Here is a 22,004-nt window from a genome sequence, read left to right as displayed (position 1 = left end):
GAAACTGATGAAATCCATGTTAATCTCGTATGGTTACAAGATGAGGCGTTCTTCCTCCAGGCGTCGGGTGATTAGGGTTTGGCGATGCAGGCGGCCCAGGACCTGCATGTCCTTGGTGGAGTGGGAGGGGGAGTTGAAGTGTTTAAGGTAAGAAAGGGAAAGTTTAAAGGAGATGTGCAAAGGAAGCTTTTTATGAAGGAGATGCCTGAAACATGCTTCCAAGAGAGATGGTAGAAGCAGATTGATAGCAGCACTTCAGACGCATTTAGACAGACCTGGAGCATTGCTGCCTCACAGCACCAAGGACCCGGGTTTGATTCCACCCTCAGCGGACTGTCTGTGTGGAGCTTTCATGGTCCACCCCCGTTGTCTGCCTGGGTTTCCTCCAGGTCTTCCAATTTTCTCCCACAGTCCAAAGATGTGCAGGTTAGGGTGGATTGGCCGTGCTAAATTGTCCCATAGTGCCCAGGGATGTGCAGGTTAGGGTGGATTGGCCGTGCTAAATTGTCCCATAGTGCCCAGGGATGTGCAGGTTAGGGTGGATTGGCCTTGCTAAATTGCCCCATAGTGCCCAGGGATGTGTAGGTTAGGGTGGATTGGCCATGGTAAATTGCCCCATAGTGCCCGGGGGTGTGCAGGTTAGGGTGGATTGGCCATGGTAAATTGCCCCATAGTGCCCAGGGGTGTGCAGGTTAGGGTGGATTGGCCATGGTAAATTGCCCCATAGTGCCCAGGGGTGTGCAGGTTAGGGTGGATTGGCCATGGTAAATTGCCCCATAGTGCCCGGGGGTGTGCAGGTTAAGGTGGATTGGCCATGCTAAATTGCCCTACAGTGTAGAGGATTGTGCAGGCTAGGTGGATTAGCCATGAAAAATATTTTGTTACAGGGATAGGGTAGGGGGGATGGGTCTGGTTAGGTTGGTCTTTGGCGGGCCAGTTTGGACTGGATGGGCTGAATGACCTGTTTCCACACTCGGGACTCTATGACATTTGGGCAGGCTGGGAATAGAGGGATATAGACTGCATGCAGGCAGTTGGGATTAATTTAGAAAATCAGCATGGTTGGTGCAGAGATGGTAGGCCGAAGGGCCTGTTCCTACGCTGTGTTCTATAAGGCATTGCTTGATCAAGAGGTGATGCGGGTCAGCGAGGGAAGGGTAGCAAAGGAGCAGGACCTGAGGGTCTGAATGTTTAGCAGAACTTTGGATGAGTTAAGGGTGAGAATTTGGGTGAGTGAACCTAGTTTACAATTTATGTGAAGATTGGTTCAAACCAACCTTTCAGTATATCAAAGGCAAATGCCTTAAATACTGCAACAACGAGCTTCAGAAGTACTCTAGAGGCACGTTTTGAGAAATACATGGGTGTGCTTGAAAGTTTAGTTCATGGGTCCTTCGTTGAATGAAAAAAAGTAATTTTAATCTGGGATGGCATTTCACAGCTTCCCATGCCTCCCCAGACCGACTGATCACAAAGCTAAGGTCATGTCCCTTCCCGATGTGGGACGCCAGGATGTGTACCCACATCTGGCTATATTGCACCTTCATAGAGTTGAATTTAAGCACACCAAAATGGTACCATTGCATGTTGATGACCGCAGTGGACAAAGAAAATATTCCTGGCATCCCATTGGTTGTCGTAATAGTGGGCCCAGCAGCATTGTCTTGCTTCTATAGTAGGTGGTACACACTTGTTGCTACTGTTGGAGGAGGCACTGTGTGTTGAAAGTGTTGAAGGACCAATCAAACGAGCTGCTTTTTCCTGAATGATATTGAACGTCTTGAGTCTTGTCGGAGTCGACCACATCCAGGCAACTGGGAGTACTCCATCACACACCAGACCTGTGCCTTGGTGGTGGTGGACAGACCTTCCAGAATGCTCAGTATCTGACTTGCTTTTGTAGCCACAGTATTTATGCAGGTGATCTAGTTCAACCTCAGATCATTGGTAACCCCCAAGATGTTGATAGGGGGCATTCAGTGCTGTTAATGCTATTGAGTACCATGAGCTGAAGATTCTCTCTTATTGGGGATATTCATTACATGGCACTTGTTTGGTATAAAAGTTACTTGCCATTTATCAGACTATCCAAATGTTGTCTCAGTCTTGGACTTGGGCTCCTCTAGTATCTGAGGAATTGTGAATGATGCTAGATGTAATGCAATCATAAGGGGGCATCTCTGACCTTCTGACAAAGAGAAGGTTATTGATGAAGTCCTTCAGTCGTTGCTAAGGCTGTCTGGCTATTCTCTCAGGTGTCTATAATTCACTATCTCTATCTCTTTAACTATACTTAGCAGGCCCTGAACTTCTGCTCTTGACCTAACCCCTGCTTGTTTGTCTTCCTCAGGGGCAACAAAACCATGTTCAAAGGAAATCATTGCGCCTCGCCAAACTGCGTTCCAGTACAGAGAAGGCGTGCTCGCTAGACCACATTGAACAGCATCGCCTTGGATCCAATAGCATTAAAGCAGGTACAGGAATATGACAGAAATGAGTGTTCGGTGGATCAGTAGCAGAGCCATAAGATTCGATTATGACCCAATCCCCAATCCATCATGACCCAAGTACCTTCCTCTGCAAAAACTCTTATCTCTGGCTGCGTTCCCTTAAGACTCAACCAGTTCCCAGCTCTTGTGTGCAATCTTGCATCCGCTTGAGCTCAACTGAAACCTTGCTTCCTACATCTTAACCACCGCCTGCAAGTTCCCCTCCAGTCAACATATCATCCTGATTGAAACAAGATTCCCGTGGGTTAACTGTGACTGCACTGAAATCCTGGAACATCTCCCCAAACCCAGTCAATAAAATTGCAGTGCATGGGTTGCAACAGTTCAGGTTCATGGTTCATTCTCCTTGTCAGCGAACCCCTCCCATCCACACATCGCATGAAAGGGTAGATTTTAAAAGGAGAGTCTCATTCACCTGTCACCCCAGTGCTCACTGCCTACATTGACTCTACACAACAACAGGTGTGTATTGATCCTGGCTGGTAGTACTGGGCAAGTTGGACCCAACAGGCCACCCTGGTGTAATGATCCTGGGTTTAACTTTTTGCATTTGGTTACATTGCGGGTTAGTCCCAGCATATATATTCACACAATGCTGCCTCAGTTCTTTTAAGACAAGAACACGCATTTAACATAGAAAAGAGAGGAAACAAAACTGTTTCTATGTGTGCTAATTTGAAAAGATCTTTATATATACAGCAGAACCTAACTGTAACCTTTTTGTCAGCAGTATCCTTTTCAGATACTCAATCCCAGTGAAGTATCACTCCTATCTTCTTTAATTTTCTAATTAAGTCATAACCTTGTACGCCTTGCTCTACCTAATCACTCTGTATGTCCTTGTATGCTATGAACTGCCTGCACTGGTCTCAAAACAAAACTTTTCACTGTATGCATGACAACAATAAATCACATCAGATCAAACTCTTTCCAGTTTTCCTTCTTGGAATGCTGCAACAGTTGTAAGACTTCTTCCCAGCTCTGATGGTCCAAATCTCTGTTTACTTGTACACAAACTCACATGGCCAGGAGATTTCACAAATTAACCAGCCCCTTGTGCTAGGGTGAAACTGCCTCCAAATTGAAAACTTGATTCCTCGATGAGCTTTAAACTAAATCTTGATTCTTCTGAACTTAACACAAACTCAATCACCTGCATCTCCTGATCATTTGTTTTTATCTTTATGTCGCGAAATTAGCAGTGCAAATATTTCCCCTCTTAACACAGTCTGAATCAGTAACAGATAAATCACATGCTTTGTCAGAAATTGTTCGTAGGACGCGTTTCAAAATGACTTTCTGACCAATTTTAAAACTGAAGTTACCTTCACAAAACTGAAATCTAAACCTCTCTACCTCAAATTAAAAAAAAACACATTGCCAAATGATGTTTTCGCTTTGATTAGACACCTCTGTTTAAAGGTTCGTAGCCATTCAACTACACCCCTCCACCCTCATATCTCTAACCCCCAGATCCTACAGTCCTTGCTATCTCTGTCTCCTCTTCCTGCCCCTGAAACCATCTGAGTTCTCCCCTCTCTTCCAATTCTAGCTTGTGATCATCTCCCAATTTCTGACCCAGTCGAACCTTTAGCTGCCTGGGCCCCAAGCTCTGGAATGTCCTTCCTCTAATTCTCTCCTTCTCTCTTTACCTTTATGATGGTGCTTGACCTCTGCTTCTTTGACCAAATTTTTGGTGTCAAAGGTTTGCATAGCTTTTTGGTGCACCTTATTACTTTAAATGTATTACATCGGCGGTTTCTTCGTCAAGCAGACTGATAGTTGCCCATTCTCCATCGATTATTCTCTCCATCCCCCTCCCCGCCCCAACCACCCTGTCTTTCCCCCTTCTTCATTTGTCGGAGGCTGAGGGGTGACCTTACAGAGGTTTACAAAATTATGAGGGGCATGGATAGGGTAAATAGGCAAAGTCTTTTCCCTGGGCTAGGGGAGTCCAGAACTAGGGGGCATGGGTTTAGGGTGAGAGGGGAAAGATATAAAAGAGACCTAAGGGGCAACGGTTCCACACACAGGATGGTATGTGTATGGAATAAGCTGCCAGAGGAAGTGGTGGAGGCTGGTACAATTGCAGCATTTAAAAGGCATTTGGATGGGTATATGAATAGGAAGGGTTTGGAGGGATATGGGTCGGGTGCTGGCAGGAGGGACTAGATTGGGTTGGGATATCTGGTCGGCATGGACGGGTTGGACCGAAGGGTCTGTTTCCATGCTGTACTATCTGATCTTGTGGGAGTATTCACTGGGCTGGGAGTTCGAACTTTTTTTTTAAGATTACTTAGTGTGGAAACAGGCCATTCGGCCCAACAAGTCTATGAGTCTATGTTGTTATCAATGTTTTAAGAAGGCAAGTATAGCAAACTTGCAGTCCAGACGCAGTCACTTCAGCTCTGACTGAGTTCATTCATTGTTTCTTTTGATGGCAAGTAGATTTGAGCATTTTTCTAACATTAAATTCACATCGTTGATTGTAAGGAGATTCAGGGTTCAGCTCAACAGCAGAATATTGCCTCATGTAACATGGAAACAGGCCCTTCAGCCTAACTTGCCCATGCCATCCAGTTTTCATAGTTAATCTAGCCTTATTTGTCTGCGTTTGGTCCGTATTCCTCCATAGTTATCCCATCCATGAACCTGTCCAAATATTTCTTAAACGACAAAATTATACTCCCCTCCACCACTACCTCTGGCAGCCTGTTCCAGACACTCACCGCCCTGTGTGTGTAGAAATTGCTGCTCTGGACCCTTTTGTGTCTCTCCCCTCTTACCGTTAACCCATATTTCTCTAGTTTTAGACTCCCCTACCATGGGGAATAGCTGTTGGCGATGTACCTTATCTGTGCCTCTCATGATTTTGTAGACCTCTGTAAGATCACCCCTCAGTCAGTGGTGGAGCAGTGTTGTGAGGGAGCTCCTGCATCATCTGATCTTAAGGGAGTATTCACTGGGCTGGGAGTTCAAACTTTTTTTTTAAAGGTTACTTAGTGTGGAAACAGGCCCTTCGGCCCAACAAGTCCACACGCACTGTTAGGACATGTAGGGTCCTTAAGCTTGTTACAGAATGACTGCTTTTGTGAAATTTAAAAGCTGTCCAGATCAATTAAAATGAACCTTTTCGTTTTGATCCAGTTTTTGTTTGTCTGATGGAGACCTTGTTTTGCCTTTAAAGGGGAAAGCGTGGACACGGGTTGCAAGCCCGATGTGTCTGAGTCAAGTGGGATGCAGCAGGCGCCAGACGATCACAGCGGAGATGAGGAGGGGCTTGAAACCAGGAAGGTTACACAAGCAGTTGTGGAAATGGACAATGAAGAGGTAATACGCGGGCAACTGCTGCTATGGACATTGGTCACCCTGCGTTGCGAAGAATGTTTGTTTTATGTTATCATTATGTGCTTCCTCTGAAAAGCATCTGAGTGACTGGCCTCTTGATGGATCTGCAGTCTGAATTGAATCTAATTTCCTCTCTTCCCATTTAAAAAGCATGCAGGGTTCCCACTCTTGTATACCCCAGAGTAGCACCCTTGAGGACTTATTGCACAAGGATTCTATCTCAAGATGTATCCTCGTCGTCAATTCTTTGTATATTCTAACAATTTGTAGGTGATCTACAATGGGGCAGATAGTGATGTAGTGGTAATGTCAGGAGGTGAGTAATCTGGAGGCGCAGGCTAATCTCCTGAGGTATAAGTTCAAATCCCACCATAGCAGATGGTCTAATACAAATTCACTTATTAAGTCGGGGAGTATAAAGTTTGTAATGGTAACCGTATTGTCATAAAAGTCATCTGGTTCACTTTAGGGAAAGAAATATACTGTCCTTGCCTGATCTGGCCTACACATGACTCCAGACCCAGAATGATGCGGCTGACTCTTAAATGCCCTTTGAAGTGGATTTAGCACGCCACACAGTTCGAGGGCATTTTGGGATGGGCTACAATCACAGTTCTTGCCAGCACCATCCACCGCCCCCCCACCCCCCCACCCAATAAAAGAATTCGTAAAAACTACCATCTTGTGTCTAATATGCCAGTGTTGGTTTGTTTTGATCTATTTATATTCATTCATGCATGATGTTGCCTTCAGGGTCAAATTCTGGAGCAATCGTCCTGTGATACTGGCTCTTTGCCCGAGCCAGGGTGTTTGTCAGTCCAGGACACATGTAGAAGTTCAGCACAAAGTAACAACGACACAGGTAAGAATCATAGAATCCCTACAGTGTGGAAACAGGCCGTTCGGTCCAACAAGTCAGCAATGTGTTACTCTCTTCAGCGAAACCTCTTTCCCTTGAGATTATGGAACTCGCTACTACAGGAGGGGTTGAGGCAGGTAGTGTAGATGCTTACAGGCAAACTGGATAAGCACAAGGGAGAACGGAGCAGGAGGATTTGCTAGAAGGAAAATGAACACTGGCCTAGACCAGATGGGTTGAAAGGCCTGTCTGCACTTTCAATTCTGAGTAACCCCTTGAGCCTGTTCCTCCTTTATAAAGTCGATAGAGATGTACAGTACACAAACAGACCCTTCGGTCCAACTTGTCCATGCCAACCAGATATCCTAAATTAATCTCATCCCATTTGCCAGCATTTGGCCCATATCCTTCTAATCTCCTTCTATTCATATACCCAATTGTATCCGCCTCCACCACATTTTCTAGCAGATCATTCCAAACACGGACCACCCTCTTCATGAATAAGTTGCCCCTTAGATCCCTTTTAAATCTTGCCTCTCTTACCTTAAACCTACACCCTGTAATTTTGGACTCTCTACCCTGGGGAAAAGACTTTGGCAAATCACCGTATATATATGCCACGCAGCCTCTGACACTCCATACACACACTCACTCACATGCTCTCTTTGTCACAAACTCTCTCTCGCACGCTCTCACTCTCTCTCTCACGCACACACTCTCTCTCTCTCTCTCTCTCTCTCTCTCTCTCTCTCTCTCTCTCTCTCTCACGCAGTCTTTCTCTCACGCAGTCTCTCTCTCACGCTCTCTCTCGCTATCTCACACTCTCTGGCTCTCTCTCATGCAGTCTCTCTCTCTCTCACGCACTCCCACGTGCTGTCTCACATTCTCTCGCATTCTCTCACGCTCTCTCTCGCGCTCTCTCACGCACTCTCTCACGCACTTTCTCGCTAGCTCTCTCAAGCTTACTCTCCCCCACCCCACCGCCCGCCCGCCCACCCACACTCACTCTCACCCTGTCACGCATGCACACACAGACGGCCCTCCCCTGTGTACATCACCCATCCTAAACAGTGCCAGCTGATGAGCAGCAGTGTCTCGGCTGTGGCCAGGCTCACTGACTGCATGGCGATGGGGATTCCATGGCACGGGTGCGGAGGTTATCCCCAGCCCCCGTGGTCGGCTCTGGCTTGAGTGCAGTGGTCGCACAGACCTTAGCGCTGTGGCTGGGGGAGTCCGGAGCTAGGCCCATGAACTGGCTCCGATTTGTAAGCGGCGGTCGTGGAAGCACCAACAGAGGTGGAGCTCATAATGGAGACTTCGAAGCCCATTGCAGAGACCCCACAGCCTGTAAGGAGGAGGAGGGGAGGCCACCTTGTAGGAAACATAAAGATAAACTCTATTGCATGACTGTCTTGCATTATATTCTCTTTCAAGATGTACCGGAGCGTGGTGACACTAAGCCTTCACTTTGTAATTGGCATGACAATATCTAACCTCATCTCATATTTTCATCCTTTTTAGCACAGGAGCAGGATGTTGGGATTATGACACCTAAAGCCAGTTGTGTCGACAAGGAAATGCAGACGGTGACTTCGAAGTTTGTTGCAATGACTCCAAAGACTGAAGACCTAGATATGCAGGCAAGAGTGGTTATGTTACCACTGTCATCAAACTTTCCATTAACAAAAAGAATATGCTTATTACTTAATCAGAGGAAAGGGTTGGATGCAATTTATTACCAGCAAGACCTGGGCAGTATCCGGGCTTGGGCTGTCACGTAGCAAGTGCTGCTTCCTGCATGTAAATGGCACAAGTGACCATCTCCATCAAGGGGATTACCATCACTGAATATCCCGCTGCCTATATCGGGAGAATGGGGTTGAGAAACTTACCAGCCATGATTGAATGGCAGAGCAGACTCGATGGGCTGAATGGCCTAATTTCTGCTCCTGTGTCTTGTGGTCTGATGGAAATGCAGGGTTACAGGAATGGGGTGGGATGCTGTTCCAAAGATGTGCAAGTTAGGTGAATTGGCCATGCTAAATTACCCATGGTGTTTATGGGTGTGTAGATTAGGTGCATCAATCAGGGGAAATGTAAAGTAATAGGGTAAGGGAATGGGTTACTCCTCAGAGGGTTGGTGTCGACTTGTCGAGCCAAATGACCTGTTTCCACACACAGTAGGGATTCTATGATTCTTTCGATATCCTGGGGGTTAACATTGACCTGAAACTGAAATGGACCAGCCATATAAATACTGTGGCTGCAAGAACAAGTCAGAGGCTGGGGCTTCTACAGCAAGTAATCTACCTCCTGACTCCCTAAAGCCTATCCACCACCGACAAGGTACAAGTCAGCAGTGTGATGGGATACTCACCTGAATGACAGCAGCACCAGCAACACTCGAGAAGCTCAGTGCCATCCAGGACAAAGCAAACTATGTGATCAATTCCCTATCTATCGCCTCCAGCTTTCATTCTCTACACCATTCTTGACCTACAGGAGCAGCAGTGTGCACCATCTTCAAAACGCACTGCAGTGACTCACCAAGGAGCCACTGAAAGCACCGGCTAAACCTGTGACCCACATCTGTGTAGATGGACAAGGGCAGCAGATCCGTGACAACACCACCCCATCCTGAGCCACTTGTCACCCCAGCTTGGAAATAGAGCATAGATCGAATATGGAACATTATAGCGCAGTACAGGCCCTTCAGCCCTCAATATTGTGCCAACCTGTGAAACCAATCCGAAGCCCATTTAACCTATACTATTCTGTTTTCATCCCAATGTCTGTTTAAATGTGGCGAGTCAACTACTGTTGCTGGCAGGCCATTCCACACCCCTGCTGCTGTCTGAGTAAAGCAACTACCTCTGACATCTTTCCTATATCTATCACCACTCAATTTAAAATGTTGTCCCCACATGCTAGTCATCACCATCCGAGGAAAAAGGCTCTCACTGTCCACCCTATCTAACCCTCTGATTATCTTATATGTCTCAATTAAGTCACTTCTCTCAACCTTCTCCTCTCTAATGAAAACAACCTCAAGTCCCTCAGCCTTTCCTCATTAGACCTTCCCTCCAGACCAGGCAACGTCTTAGTAAATCTCCTCTGAACCCTTTCCAAAGCTTCCACATCCTTCCTATAATGCGGTGACCAGAACTGTACACAATACTCCAAGTGTAGCCGCACCAGAATTTTGTACAGCTGCAGCATGATCTACTCCCTCTAATAATAAAAGCTAACACACCGTATGCCTTCTTAACAGCCCTATCAATGTGGGTGGCAGCTTTCAGGGATCTATGTGCATGGACACCAAGATCTCTCTGCTCATCTGCACTGCCAAGAATCTTGCTAGTATTCTGCATTCCTGTTACTCCTTCCAAAGTGAATCACCTTACACTTTTTTGCATTAAACCCCTCTCAGCCCAGCTCTGCAGCTTATCTATGTCTCTCTGTAAACTACAACATCCTTCAGTATTATCCACAACTCTACCAGCCTTAGTGTCATCTGCAAATTTACTAACCTATCCTTCAATGCCGTCATCCAGATCATTTATAAAAATGACAAACAGCAATGGTCCCAAAACAGATCCTTGTAGTACACCACTAGTAACTGAACTCCAGGATAAACATTTCCCATCAACCACCTCTGTCTTCTTTCAGGTAGCCAATTTCTGATCCAAACTGCGAAATCACCCTCAATCCCATGCCTCCGTATTTTGTGCAATAGTCTGCCATAGGGAACCTTATCAAATGCCTTGCTGAAATTCAAATATACCACATCAACCGCTTTACCCTCATCCACTTGTTTGGTCACCTTCTCAAAGAACTCAATAAGGTTTGTGAGGCAAACCTACCCTTCACAAAACCATGTTGACTAGTCTTAATCAACTTATTCCTTTCTAAATGATTATAAATCATATTTCTTATAACCTTTTTCAACACTTTATCCACAACTGAAGTAAGGCTCACTGGTCTATAATTACCAGGGTTGGTAACAAGGTTGGTCTCTAACCGCCCCCCTCCTTCTTGAATAAGGGAACAACATTTGCTATCCTCCAGTCTTCTGGCACTATTCCTGTAGACAATGTCAACATAGGATCAAAGCCAAAAGCTCTGCAATCTCCTTTCTGGCTTCCCGGAGAATCCTAGGATAAATCCCATCGGCCCAGGAGACTTACTTATTTTTACACTTTGCAGAATTGCTAGCACCTCCTCCTTGTGAACCTCAATCCTGTCTAGTCTAGAAGCCTGTATCTTAGTATCCTCCTTGACAACATTGTCTTTTTCCAATGTGAATACTGACGAAAAATATTCATTTAGTGCTTCCCCTATCTCCTCTGACTCCAAGCACAACTTCTCACTACTATCCTCGATTGGTTCTAATCTTACTCTAGTCATTCTTTTATTCCTGATATACCAATAGAAAGCCTTAGGGTTTTCCTTAATCCTATCCACCCACAACTTCTCATGTCCCCTCCTGGTTTTTCTTAGCTCTCTCTTTAGGTCTTTCCTGGCTAACTTGTAACTCTCAAGCACCCTAACTGAGCCTGCACGTCTCATCCTTCTTCCTTTTTGACAAGAGCTTCAACTTCTTTAGTCAACCACTGCTCCCTCTCTTTACAAATTTCTCCCTGCCTGACAGGTACATACTTATCATGGACACGTAGTAGCTGTTCCTTGAACAAGCTCCTCATTTCAATTGTGCCCATCCTCTGCAGCCTAAATCTTGCCTAATCACATCGTAATTGCCTTTCCCCTAGCTATAACTCTTGCCCTGCTTTATATACCTATACCTTTCCATCGCTAAAATAAACATAACCGAATTGTGATCACTATCACCCAAATGCTCACCTACCTCCAAATCTAACACTTGGCCGGGTTCATTCCCCAGTACCAAATCCAATGTGGCCTCAGCCCCTGTTGGCCTATCTACATACTGTGTCAGGAAACATTGGACAAAAGCTGACCCATCTATAGTACTTGAAGCATAGCATTCCCAGTCAATATTTGGAAAGTTAAACTACCCTGTCACTTCCATTCCTGTTGAAAATCATCTTTGCTGTCCTTTCCTCTGCAACTCTGGAGCTATTCGGAGGTCGATAGAAAACTCCCAACAGGGTGAGCTCTCCTTTCCTGTTTCTAATCTCAGCCCATACCACCTCAGTAGATGAGTTCTCAAATGTCGTTTCTGCCACCACAATACTGTCCTTGATTAACAATGCCACACCTCCCCCTTTACTATCTTCTCTGTTGTTACTGAAACATCTAAACCTGCAACAACCATTCCTATCCGTACTCTACCATGTCTCCGAAATGGCCACAACATCAAGATCCCAGGTACCAACCCGTGCTGCACGTTCACCCACCTTATTCCGAATGCTCCTGGTGTTGAAGCAGACACACTTCAAACCAACTTCTTGCTTGCCATTGCCCTCTTGCGACCTTGAAATCTCATTTCTGACCTTACTATTCACAAACTGCGATATACTGGAACTACAGTTTAGGTTCCTATCCTCCTGCTGAATTAGTTTAAACTGTCCCGAAGGTGGGTTTAAAACACTTGAAGACCATCCTGCGTGTAGAGGTCCCATCTACCCCAGAAAGAGCTCCAATTATCCAGGAGTCCAAAACCTTCCCTCCTGCACCATCCCTGTAGCCACATGTTCAACTCCTCTCACTTTTTATTCCTTGCCTCGCGGGCAACAAACCAGAGAAAACAACTCTGTTTGTTCTAGCTCTGAGCTTCCACCGAAATATATCGGCTCTTCTATTACGGTCACTAGGTTAAACTTCTGAAACTCCCTCTCTGGAGCATCATAGAGAGCAGTCTGAACAACCCCTTCTCGAGGGCAGTTAGGCATGGTTCAGTAAATGCTAATCCAGCCACCAACGCTCACGTCCCCTGAGCAAATAATAATGAAGAAAATCTCAGGGCAATCAAGCTGCAGGAGGTTGCCAAGGAAGAGTATTGAAGTAGGCACCGTAGCCCCATTTGTAGAGACACATAAGAGTGACTGAGAGATGACCAAAGACAGGTAACTGGGAGTGGGCAGAGGGATATAAGCCATAAGTGGGATAGGATGAGGGTAGGATGGCCTTTCTGGGCCGAAGGGACTTCTGCCACGTAGTTTGTGGAGTGTATGTAACCAAATGACTGTCCTGCTCATTGCAGTTCCCTGTTCCCGATCAGGGCTATGTCAGAGAATTGCTACAGTGTGGAAGCAGGCCATTCAGCCCATCAAGTCTACACTGACCCTCCAAAGAGCATCCCGCCCATTCCTGTAACCCTGCAAAAGACCATAAGACATAGGAGCGGAAATTAGGCCATTCAGCCCATCGATTCTGCTCTGCCATTCAATCATGAATGATCAGTTTCTCAATTCCATTCTCCCGCTTTCTCCCCATAACCCTTGATCCCCTTGATACTCAAGAACCTATCTATCTCAGTCTTAAATATAGTCAATGGCCTGGCCTCCACAGCCTTCTGTGGCAGTGAATTCCAAAGATTCACCACTCTCTGGCTAAAGAAGTTTCTCCTTATCTACTGTTCTAAAAACTGTTCCCTTTACACTCAGTATGTGCCCTTCGGTCCTAGTCTGTCCTATCAATGGAAACATCTTCCCAACATCCCCTCTGTCCAGGACATTCGGTATTCTGTAAGTTTCAATTAGGTCCCCCCCACATCCTTCTAAATGTTCCTCATATGTTAAGCTTTTCATTCCTGGGACCATTCTCGTGAACCACCTCTGAGCACACTCCAGGCCAGTACACCCTTCCTGAGATATGGGGCCCAAAACTGCACACAGTCCTCCAAATGTGGTCTGACCTGTGCCTTATAGAGCCTCAGAAGTACATCCCCTTGCTTTTATATTCAAGTCTTCTCAAAATAAAAGCTATCATTGCTTTCCTAACTACTGACTCAACCTGCAAGTTTACCTTGAGAGAATCCTGGACTAGAACTCGAAGGTCTTTTTGCACTTCAGACTTCTGAATTTTCTCCCCATTTGGAAAATATTCCGTGTCTCTATTCTTCCTCCCAAAGCACGTGACCTCACTCTTTCCCATGTTGTACTCTATTTGCTGCTACTTTGCCCACTCTCCTAACCTGTCCAAATCCTTCTGCAGTCTCCCTGCCTCCTCAATGTTACCTGCCCCTCCACCTACCTCTGTATCATCTGCAAACTTGGCCAGAATGCCCTCAGTTCCTTCATCTAGATCATTAATGCATAAAGTGAAAAGTTGTGGTTCCAACACTGATCCTTGTGGAACACCACTTGGTCACTGGCTACCATCCTGAGCAGGACAATTTTATCCCCATTCTCTGCTTTTTGCCAGGTAGCCAGGCTTCTATCCATGCTAGCACCTTGCCTCTGACACCATGAGCCCTTACCTTACTCAGTAGCCTATGGCTAACCTATGTAGCCTGCACATCCTTGACACTAAGGGGGAATTTTGCATGGACAGTCCGCAAAACCTGTGCATCTTTGGACTGTGGGAGGAAACCCATGTGGACATGGGGAGAGCCGGTAAACTCCATCCCGAAGGTGAAATCAAACCCAGGTCCCTGGCTCTCTGAGGCAGCAGTGTTAACCAGTGAGCCACTACGCTGCCCTGTGGTCAAGATCAAAACAAGTTGGTGGAATTATCTCAAAAATAGCAATCTTAAGTGATAAATACTCACCATGGACCCTTTGACTTTTTGTCTGTTGCCCTCCTCCCTCCCCCTTTACTACAAGCCGTCCTCTTCCTACTGGGAATGGCACTTGTTATGGAGCGAGCTATATTCCAAAATAATTGCTAACAAAGTTGTGCATCTGTGTTCCTCCTCAGTTTGCGGAAGAGCCCTCTCCAAAGGAATGGCAGATGGATGCCATTAAAGAAAGCCCTCCGTTTGAGCAAGCCTACGGGAATCTCGGGAATGGAACGGAATTTGGTAAAGAACATGGTTTATGTCAGTGCTTTGCAAATAGGACCTTCTGTTCTAGAAATCAACTAGTAACTAATGCCTGTTTGAAAAGTAGTGCATAACTTGCACTTTTCCATGTTCTCTTTGCACCAGCGCCCCCAGGTTTCTTCAGGCGTCCTGTTGTGCAGTTCCATTTTCTGTGCATTGTGCTGTGGATGGGAGGGGGAATCTTGTCTACCTCCCTCTGGCATTATGGCTTTTCCTAAGCTCTTTAGCATATCCTTCTAATCCCTTCTCTGTCATTCACAAATCCAGGCTTTCCCTCAGAAGCATCTGTTTGTTGTAACCAAGAGGAGGCAGTGATGTAGCAGTAATATCACCGAGACAATAAGCCAGAGGCCTAGTCCTGATCCTGTAGGAGCACGGGTTCACATCCCACCAGAGCAACTCCCTGATGAAACTCCAATAAATAAATCTTGAATCGTTCAAAAAAATGATTCAATAAATTGTTGTAAATCTTAGCCCAGTCTGGGCTACATGTGACTGCAGACCAACAGCAATGTGGTTGACTCCTTTGAAATGGGCAATCAAGCCACTCAGTTCAGCAGCCGTTAGGGATGGATAATAAATGCCAGCTACATCATCTAGAGCCTGTGAATCCTGTTTTTAAAATACAAATCAGTCTGTGCTTGCAGTTTTCACATTTGCACCACTCTCTGGGTAATAGTGCTACTCCCAAACTCCCTTGCTGGATTTATTTTAGGGACAGTCTTTATTTATGACCCCTTGACGTGTTTAACATGGCTACCACTTAGGCCAACCATGGCAATTGATGGCCTGCTCAACTCTGTGTCAGAATATGGTGCGTTCAAGCCACCCCTTCAGAGTCCGAAGCAGAGAATGGAGGCTGATATTCCCAGTACAATTAATGAAACTGTGTTACTTTGGGTATTAGCTGCCTTGAAGAGTGCAGTTATAGAGTCGTACAGCACAGAAACGGACCCTTTTGTCGACCTCGTCCATGCCGACCAGGTATCCGAAATTAATTTAGCCCCATTTGCCAGCATTTGCCCCATATCACTCCAAACCCTTCCTATTCATGTACCCATTCAGATGCTTTTCAAATGTTGTAATTGTACCAGCCTCCACCACTTCCTCTGGCAGCTCATTCCATACACGCACCATCCTCTGCAAGACAAAGCTGTCCCTTAGGTCCCTGTTGAATCTTTCCCCTCTCACCTTAAACCTCTGCCCTCTAGTTTTGGGCTCCCCTACCCTGAGAAAAAGACCTTGGCTTTTCACCCTCTCCATGCTCCTCATGATGTTATGAACCTCGATAAGGTCACCCCTCCGCCTCCGACGCTCCAGGGAAAATAGCCCCAGTCTGTTCAGCCTCTCCCTGTGGCTCAAGCCCTCCAACCCTGGCAACATCCTTGTAAATCTTTTCTGCACAATATCTTTCCTACATACATTATCCTTGGCTTTATTAATAATTGCAAGGAGTCTAGGTCGTTCTGCTATAATGTGACAGTTGTATACCTTTGCGACCCCGTGCTATGGAAAACCACACTGTACAAAATTGCTATATCTGTTCGGTAAAAAGTTCGCCTTATCCAAATTGCGTCCATAATTCATCAATCGAGTTATAGCCAACTCATGTTAACGAAATATGCATTATACCAGAACAACCTGTACAAGACCAAGATGGTTATACAGTACGTGCATACAACACCAGTTAGATCTGTTACTACAATCCTGGGAAGCACCCTTTAGGAAGGAAGTCTGCCCATTGAGGAGAATGCAGACAGATTGGTGAAATTGAGACTGTTTCCCTCAGAGAGAAGAATGCAACAGAGAGAGTCATTAAAGATTTCAAAATTACAAGGGGAATTCAGGTCAAAGCAGGGAGGGGAAAAATCTGTTCCCCACTCGTAAAAGGATCAGGAAGGAGAGGGCATGGATTGAAAGTGATTTGCTAAAGAGGCACGTGCAATGTGAGGAGAAACGTTTTCACGCGGCAAGTGGTTCAGGTCTGTAATTATGGTGGGGTCAGGTTCCATCGAAGCATTTAAGAAGGCAGTATTTAAAGGGAAAGCTAACAGTTACAGGGAAAGAGTGGGATAATGGCACTAAATCGTTCGGAGTGCAGGTGCAGACATGACGGGCAGAATGGTCTTCCTCCACCCAGTACCAACTCTGATTCAGCCAGTCCCACCTTCCGGACATGAGGTGTGACCATCTGCCCCTGGGGTGGGCATGAAGAATCCAATGATCGCTGTCAAAATAAGAGTTCAACTTCCTCAGCAGTGTCCTGTGCTGAGGTATAACCCCTACGCCCCACCCTGGCTAACATTACGACTGAGGCAGAGATTATTATCTGCTGATTTGCTGTTTGTGGGAGCTGGCTGTGTGAAAATGGCTGGCTGTGTTTCCTGCATCACAGCAGGAAGGAGCAAGCTGAAACAGTTCCTACCGTGGCCTCTCACGCCACGAGTGAGCGTTGCAAGGTTGGTCCATTCTGCGTTGAAATATTTTTCAGTGCCCTGGTTATCGAGGTGGGGACAGCGGGAAGAGGAAGGGCTTTCCCGCTTTCATTTTGCGTCTCCTGCCTGAAATGGAGCCATGAGGAAAGTGAAAGATGTAAGTTTTTAATTCGGGGAGACGTTTAGGAAAATGCTCACCTCGATCAGTGCAGTCTCAAAGAGTTGGCAGCAGAACTTTTCATTTAATGGGCGAGCTGAGTTCCCATTTTTTTGTTTGAAGTTCCTTTTGTTTGGGTAAGCACTGGGCTTCTGAAGGACTTGATGAGAAGTGACAGGAGGCAGTGTTGCATGTAGCCCGGGATCAACTGAGCCTGAGTGCGGCCAGCTCCTCTGCCTCGCTGATTGGCACAGGAACAGGGTGCGGCCTGGCCCTTGGAGCGTGTAATTGGTAGCTGCGCCTCAAGGGCATTTGGACGGGCACATTGGAGCAGAGGCAGCTGAGAAAGAGAGTAGGCTGGTGAGGGAAGGTGCTTTCCCACGAGGGACGGGTCTCCGACACCGGGAGTTCTTGCAAAGTTTAAAAAAAAGAAAATCACCCAACACCAGGTTATAGTCCCAACAGGTTTATTTGGAAGTGCAAGCTTTTGGAGTGCTGCTCCTTCATCAGGTAGCTAGTTCTTGCAAAGTTACGTTGTTCACAGTGCTGCCGCAACTGAGGCAGAGTGCTGAGATTTTCAGACGGCTTCTGCCTTTGATGAGTGGAATAAGAGTCGGACCTCCGTGTGGCCTGCAGGCGAAGTGATGCCTGGGAAACGGGAAGAGCAGGCAGCCGGAAGAGAGGCCGAATGCTCTGAGGTGCCCCTGGGGCCCGAGAGCCACGAGGACAGCATGGCATGCTCTGAGAGCCTGCCCCTGGGTTCTGAAGGTGGCAAACCCTCCAGTGCGTCGATGGGGGTAAGCGGGGAGGAGGAACCAGCCCTGCCTCCCAAAGTTGCTGCTCCGGGGAGGGGACTCTCTGAACCACCATGTGAAACCCTTCACGGAGCGGCAGGAGATCGGGAGGGGGCGATGGAATGCACTGGAGAATCCGAGACAGTCCGCGCTGACACGGCACCTGGGAGTGAGCCAGACCGTTCTGGAGCCATGGGAAAGGGAGTGCTCCTTGCGCCACCCAGCAAACCGCCGAGCGGAAGAGGGCAGGCTGCGCCCGCGAGCCCTTCTGGGTCCCAGGCCTCTGAAATTGAGGCTGCAAGGCCGAACCATCTTGGATCCACCAGCCTGGAGACTGCAGGCAAGGGTGTGCACGTTGCAGAATCTGATGCTGGAGGTGCAGGCCTTCCCAGGTCATTCATCTCAGAGCCTGGGCCTGAGCGAACAAGCCTCCCAGGGTCAACTGTCTCAGAGCCTGATGCTGGAGGAGCAAAATTATCTGGATCATTCATGTCGGAGACTGAAGCTATGGAGACAAATCTCCCTGAGTCGTCCATCTCGGAGAGTAATGGAGGGACAAATCTTCCTGAGTCATCCATCTTGGAGAGTAATGGGGGGACGGATTTGAAGTCCAAATGTGCTCCATCATTGAAACTATGGCCACGGTATGAGCCAGGAATGGCCAATGTGGAGGAGCAGTGCACACCCCTACAAGAACCTGAAAGTCAATATGTGACAGCAACTCCCAGTGAGCACCATTTAGAAGCTCTGGGTGAATCACTGCCTTTACCTTTGGGCAGGTTACACGACCGTGAGTCGAAGGCTGATTTTAAACCTTCAGAGACGCTGAATACCGTCAGGGAGGAGCTGAGTGAAGCTTTAAAAACCTCTGAGGGCTCGGTAGCCCTTCGGTCAGCACATCACCTTCCGCTGGCCGATAGTGGGTCTGCCATTTCTGACGGTGCAGCAGCCAGAGAGCCTCCCGCAGACTCTGCGTTGGTGGTCCAAGCAGAACACCCGGATGCAAATACCGCGTTGAGGCTGGAGGAAGCCCAGGGTGAGCTGGCTTGCATTCCACCAAGAGAGCAAGTGATCCAAGCCAGCAGCAAGTCAGCTGGGTTGATGCACTCAGCAAACCAGGAAGGACTGACTGACCTGGCGACCCGGAAGCACTCGAGGAGGAGGAGAAGGAGGAGGAGGAGGAGAGGGGTTCAGAAAACCAACTCCTTGGTGCAGGAAGGCTCCGAAATGCGGAGTTCTGTCGTCTCAGCCAATGTTACAATATCAGTTGGGGGTGAGCGGGCTGGGGAAGTAGCAGTCCCAGTACCTTCCATTGATACACTGCAATCTCTGGCTGTTTATGAGGTAAAAGAATTGAGTGGTGAAGGGCCACGCACCGATAGAGCAAGTGACACCAAATTGGAGACGGTGAAGATAATAGTGGAGTGCAATCAAACTGAAAGTAAGGGTATTTTTAACGTGCACCTAATCAGTTGACACCTAGGCATTTTCGCTCAGCGACACAAACGTTTGCTTTTGGCGCACAACTATCTCTGAACCAGGAGCTGGGGTGAGCTTTGCCACCATTCCAGCCTGTTCTCTCGTTCAGTACGATCCTACCTGATTCCCCTGTCACTCGACTTGTAAAGTCGCAGAGTCATGCAGCACAGAAACTGACTCTTTGGTCCAACTTGTCCACGCCAACCAGACATCCCAGTCTGACTTCGTCTCATTTGCCGGCATTTGGTCCATATCCCTCTATACCCTTCCTATTCATATACCCATCCCAGATGCCTTTTAAATATGGTCATTGTACCAGCCTCCACCACTTCCTCTGGCAGCTCATTCCATACACACACCATCCTCGGTATGAAAATGTTCCCTTCAGGTCCCTTTTAAATCTTTCCACTCTCACCTTAAACTCATGCCATCTAGATCTGGACTCCCCCATCTCAGGGAAAAGATGTTTACCCTATCCATGCCCCTCATGATTTTATAAACCTCTATAAGGTCACCCCCTCAGCTTCTGATAATCTAGGAAAAATAGCCCCAGCCTGTTCAGCCTCTCCCTATAACTCAAACCCTTCAGTTCTGGCAACATCCTGGTAAATCTTTTCTGAACCCTTTCCAGTTTAATAACATTCTTCCTACAGAAGGGTAACCAGAATTGTATGGAGTGTTCCAAAAGTGGCCTCACCAGTGTCCTGTACAGCCGCAACATGACCTCCCAACTCCAATGCTCAATGCTCTTGCCAATGCAGCAAGAATGTTGAAAGCTTTTGTCACTACCCTGTCTACCTTTGATTCCACCTTCAAGAACTATGCACCTGCACCCTGGGTCTCCTTGTTTGGCAACATTCCCCAGGACCCGACCATTAAGACTATACATCCTACCCTGATTTGCCTTACCAAAATGCAACACCTCACATTTGTCTAAATTAAGCTCCATCTGCCACTCCTCAGCCCATCCCGATCAAGGTCCCATTGTACTCTGAAATAATTTCCTTCCCTCTCCATCGCAACACCTGTTTTGGTGTCATCTGCAAACTTACTAAACATACTTCTTATATTCTCCTACAAATCATTTATATAAATGACGAAGATCAATAGACCCAGCACTGATCCTTGTGGCACACCACCAGTCATAGACTTTCAAACCAATTAAACAACCCTCCACCAACTCCATCTCATACCTTCAAGCCTAATTTTATATCCAGTCGACTAGCTCCATCTGGTTCTCATGCTAGCTAACCTTACTAACCAGTCAACCATGCAAAACCTTGTTGAATGCTTTGTTGAGGACCTTTATAGCCAATGTCTGTCGCGCTGACGTCATCAATCTTCTTTGTCGCCTTTACAAAAACACTTGATCAAGTTAACGAGGCACAATTTCTAACACACACAGCCATGCTGACTATCCCTAATCAGTCATTGTCTTTCCAAATGCACGTACACCTCAGAATCCCCTCAAAACGTACCAATCATTGACATAGGGCTATAGTCCCTTGACTTTTCCTGACAGCCTTTCTTAAATAATGGTACCACATTAGCCAACCTCCTCCTGGTATCCACACATCCATCAATATCTGACGACCCACAGTTCTCTGAGACAGAGAATTCCAAAAGTTCTCTACCCCTTGAGTGGAAAGATACCCTAAATGGCCCACCCATTATGCCCAGTTCTAGTCTCTTCAACTGGGGAAACGTGCTCCCAGCATCTACTCTGGCAAGCCCTCTGCATTTAATTAAACTTCTCCATTTATGTTTTTCTTTGTTCTTTTATGGGATGTGAGCCTCACCGATTAGGCCGGCATTTGATGACCATCTCTAATTTCCCCTTGAGCTGAGTGGCTTGTCTGGCCATTTCAGAGGACAATTAAAAGGTAACCACATTGCTGAGAGACTGGAGTCATGTGTCGGCCAGACTGGGTAGGAACGGCACACTGGCATCCCGAAAGGCCATTGGTGAGCCAGTGAGCTATTACAACGATCGGTGGTCGTTTCATGGTCACCACCTCCAAGCCTAGCTTAATTTGATTTTTATTAAATTGAATTTACATTCCACCAATCAGCCACTGGTCCACCACCATGTCCTCAGAGCATTAACCAAGGTTTCTGGATTATTAGTCGAGTGACATTAACTCTTTGTCGTCATCTCCTCTGAATGTAATCACATCTCAGTTCTTTTGAATTCCAGAGAATGCAGATTGGTTCGACTCAATCTCACATAGAATCCCTACAGTGTAGAAGTAGGCCATTCGTCCCATCAAGTTCACGCCGGCCCTCCAAAGATTATCCCACCCCCATCTCCATAGCCCTGCATTTTCCCATGGCTAATCCGCCTAGTCTGCACATCCTTGGACACTATGGGCAATCTAGCATGGCCTAACCGACACATCTTTGGACTGTGGGAGGAAACCCAGGTGGGCACTGGGAGAACGTGCAAACTCTGCACAGAC

General features: G+C 46.8%; 1 protein-coding gene across 9 annotated transcripts in view; it reads left to right on the top strand.

Annotated features, from left to right (window-relative positions):
- LOC140492498 (uncharacterized) overlaps positions 1-22,004 on the top strand; it is an 86,221-nt gene that overhangs the window by 21,756 nt on the left and 42,461 nt on the right. For all 9 annotated transcript variants that reach the window (XM_072591391.1, XM_072591398.1, XM_072591394.1 and 6 more), the window contains 5 exons: positions 2,351-2,474; positions 5,698-5,840; positions 6,612-6,720; positions 8,239-8,357; positions 14,557-14,659. In XM_072591391.1, coding sequence (XP_072447492.1) covers positions 2,351-2,474; positions 5,698-5,840; positions 6,612-6,720; positions 8,239-8,357; positions 14,557-14,659 — 598 coding nt within the window. The remainder of the gene's footprint in view (positions 1-2,350; positions 2,475-5,697; positions 5,841-6,611; positions 6,721-8,238; positions 8,358-14,556; positions 14,660-22,004) is intronic.

The sequence above is a fragment of the Chiloscyllium punctatum genome, chromosome 21 (genome assembly GCF_047496795.1).
Source record: "Chiloscyllium punctatum isolate Juve2018m chromosome 21, sChiPun1.3, whole genome shotgun sequence".
Lineage (NCBI taxonomy): Eukaryota > Metazoa > Chordata > Chondrichthyes > Orectolobiformes > Hemiscylliidae > Chiloscyllium > Chiloscyllium punctatum.
This window is presented reverse-complemented; position numbering and strand designations above follow the sequence as displayed.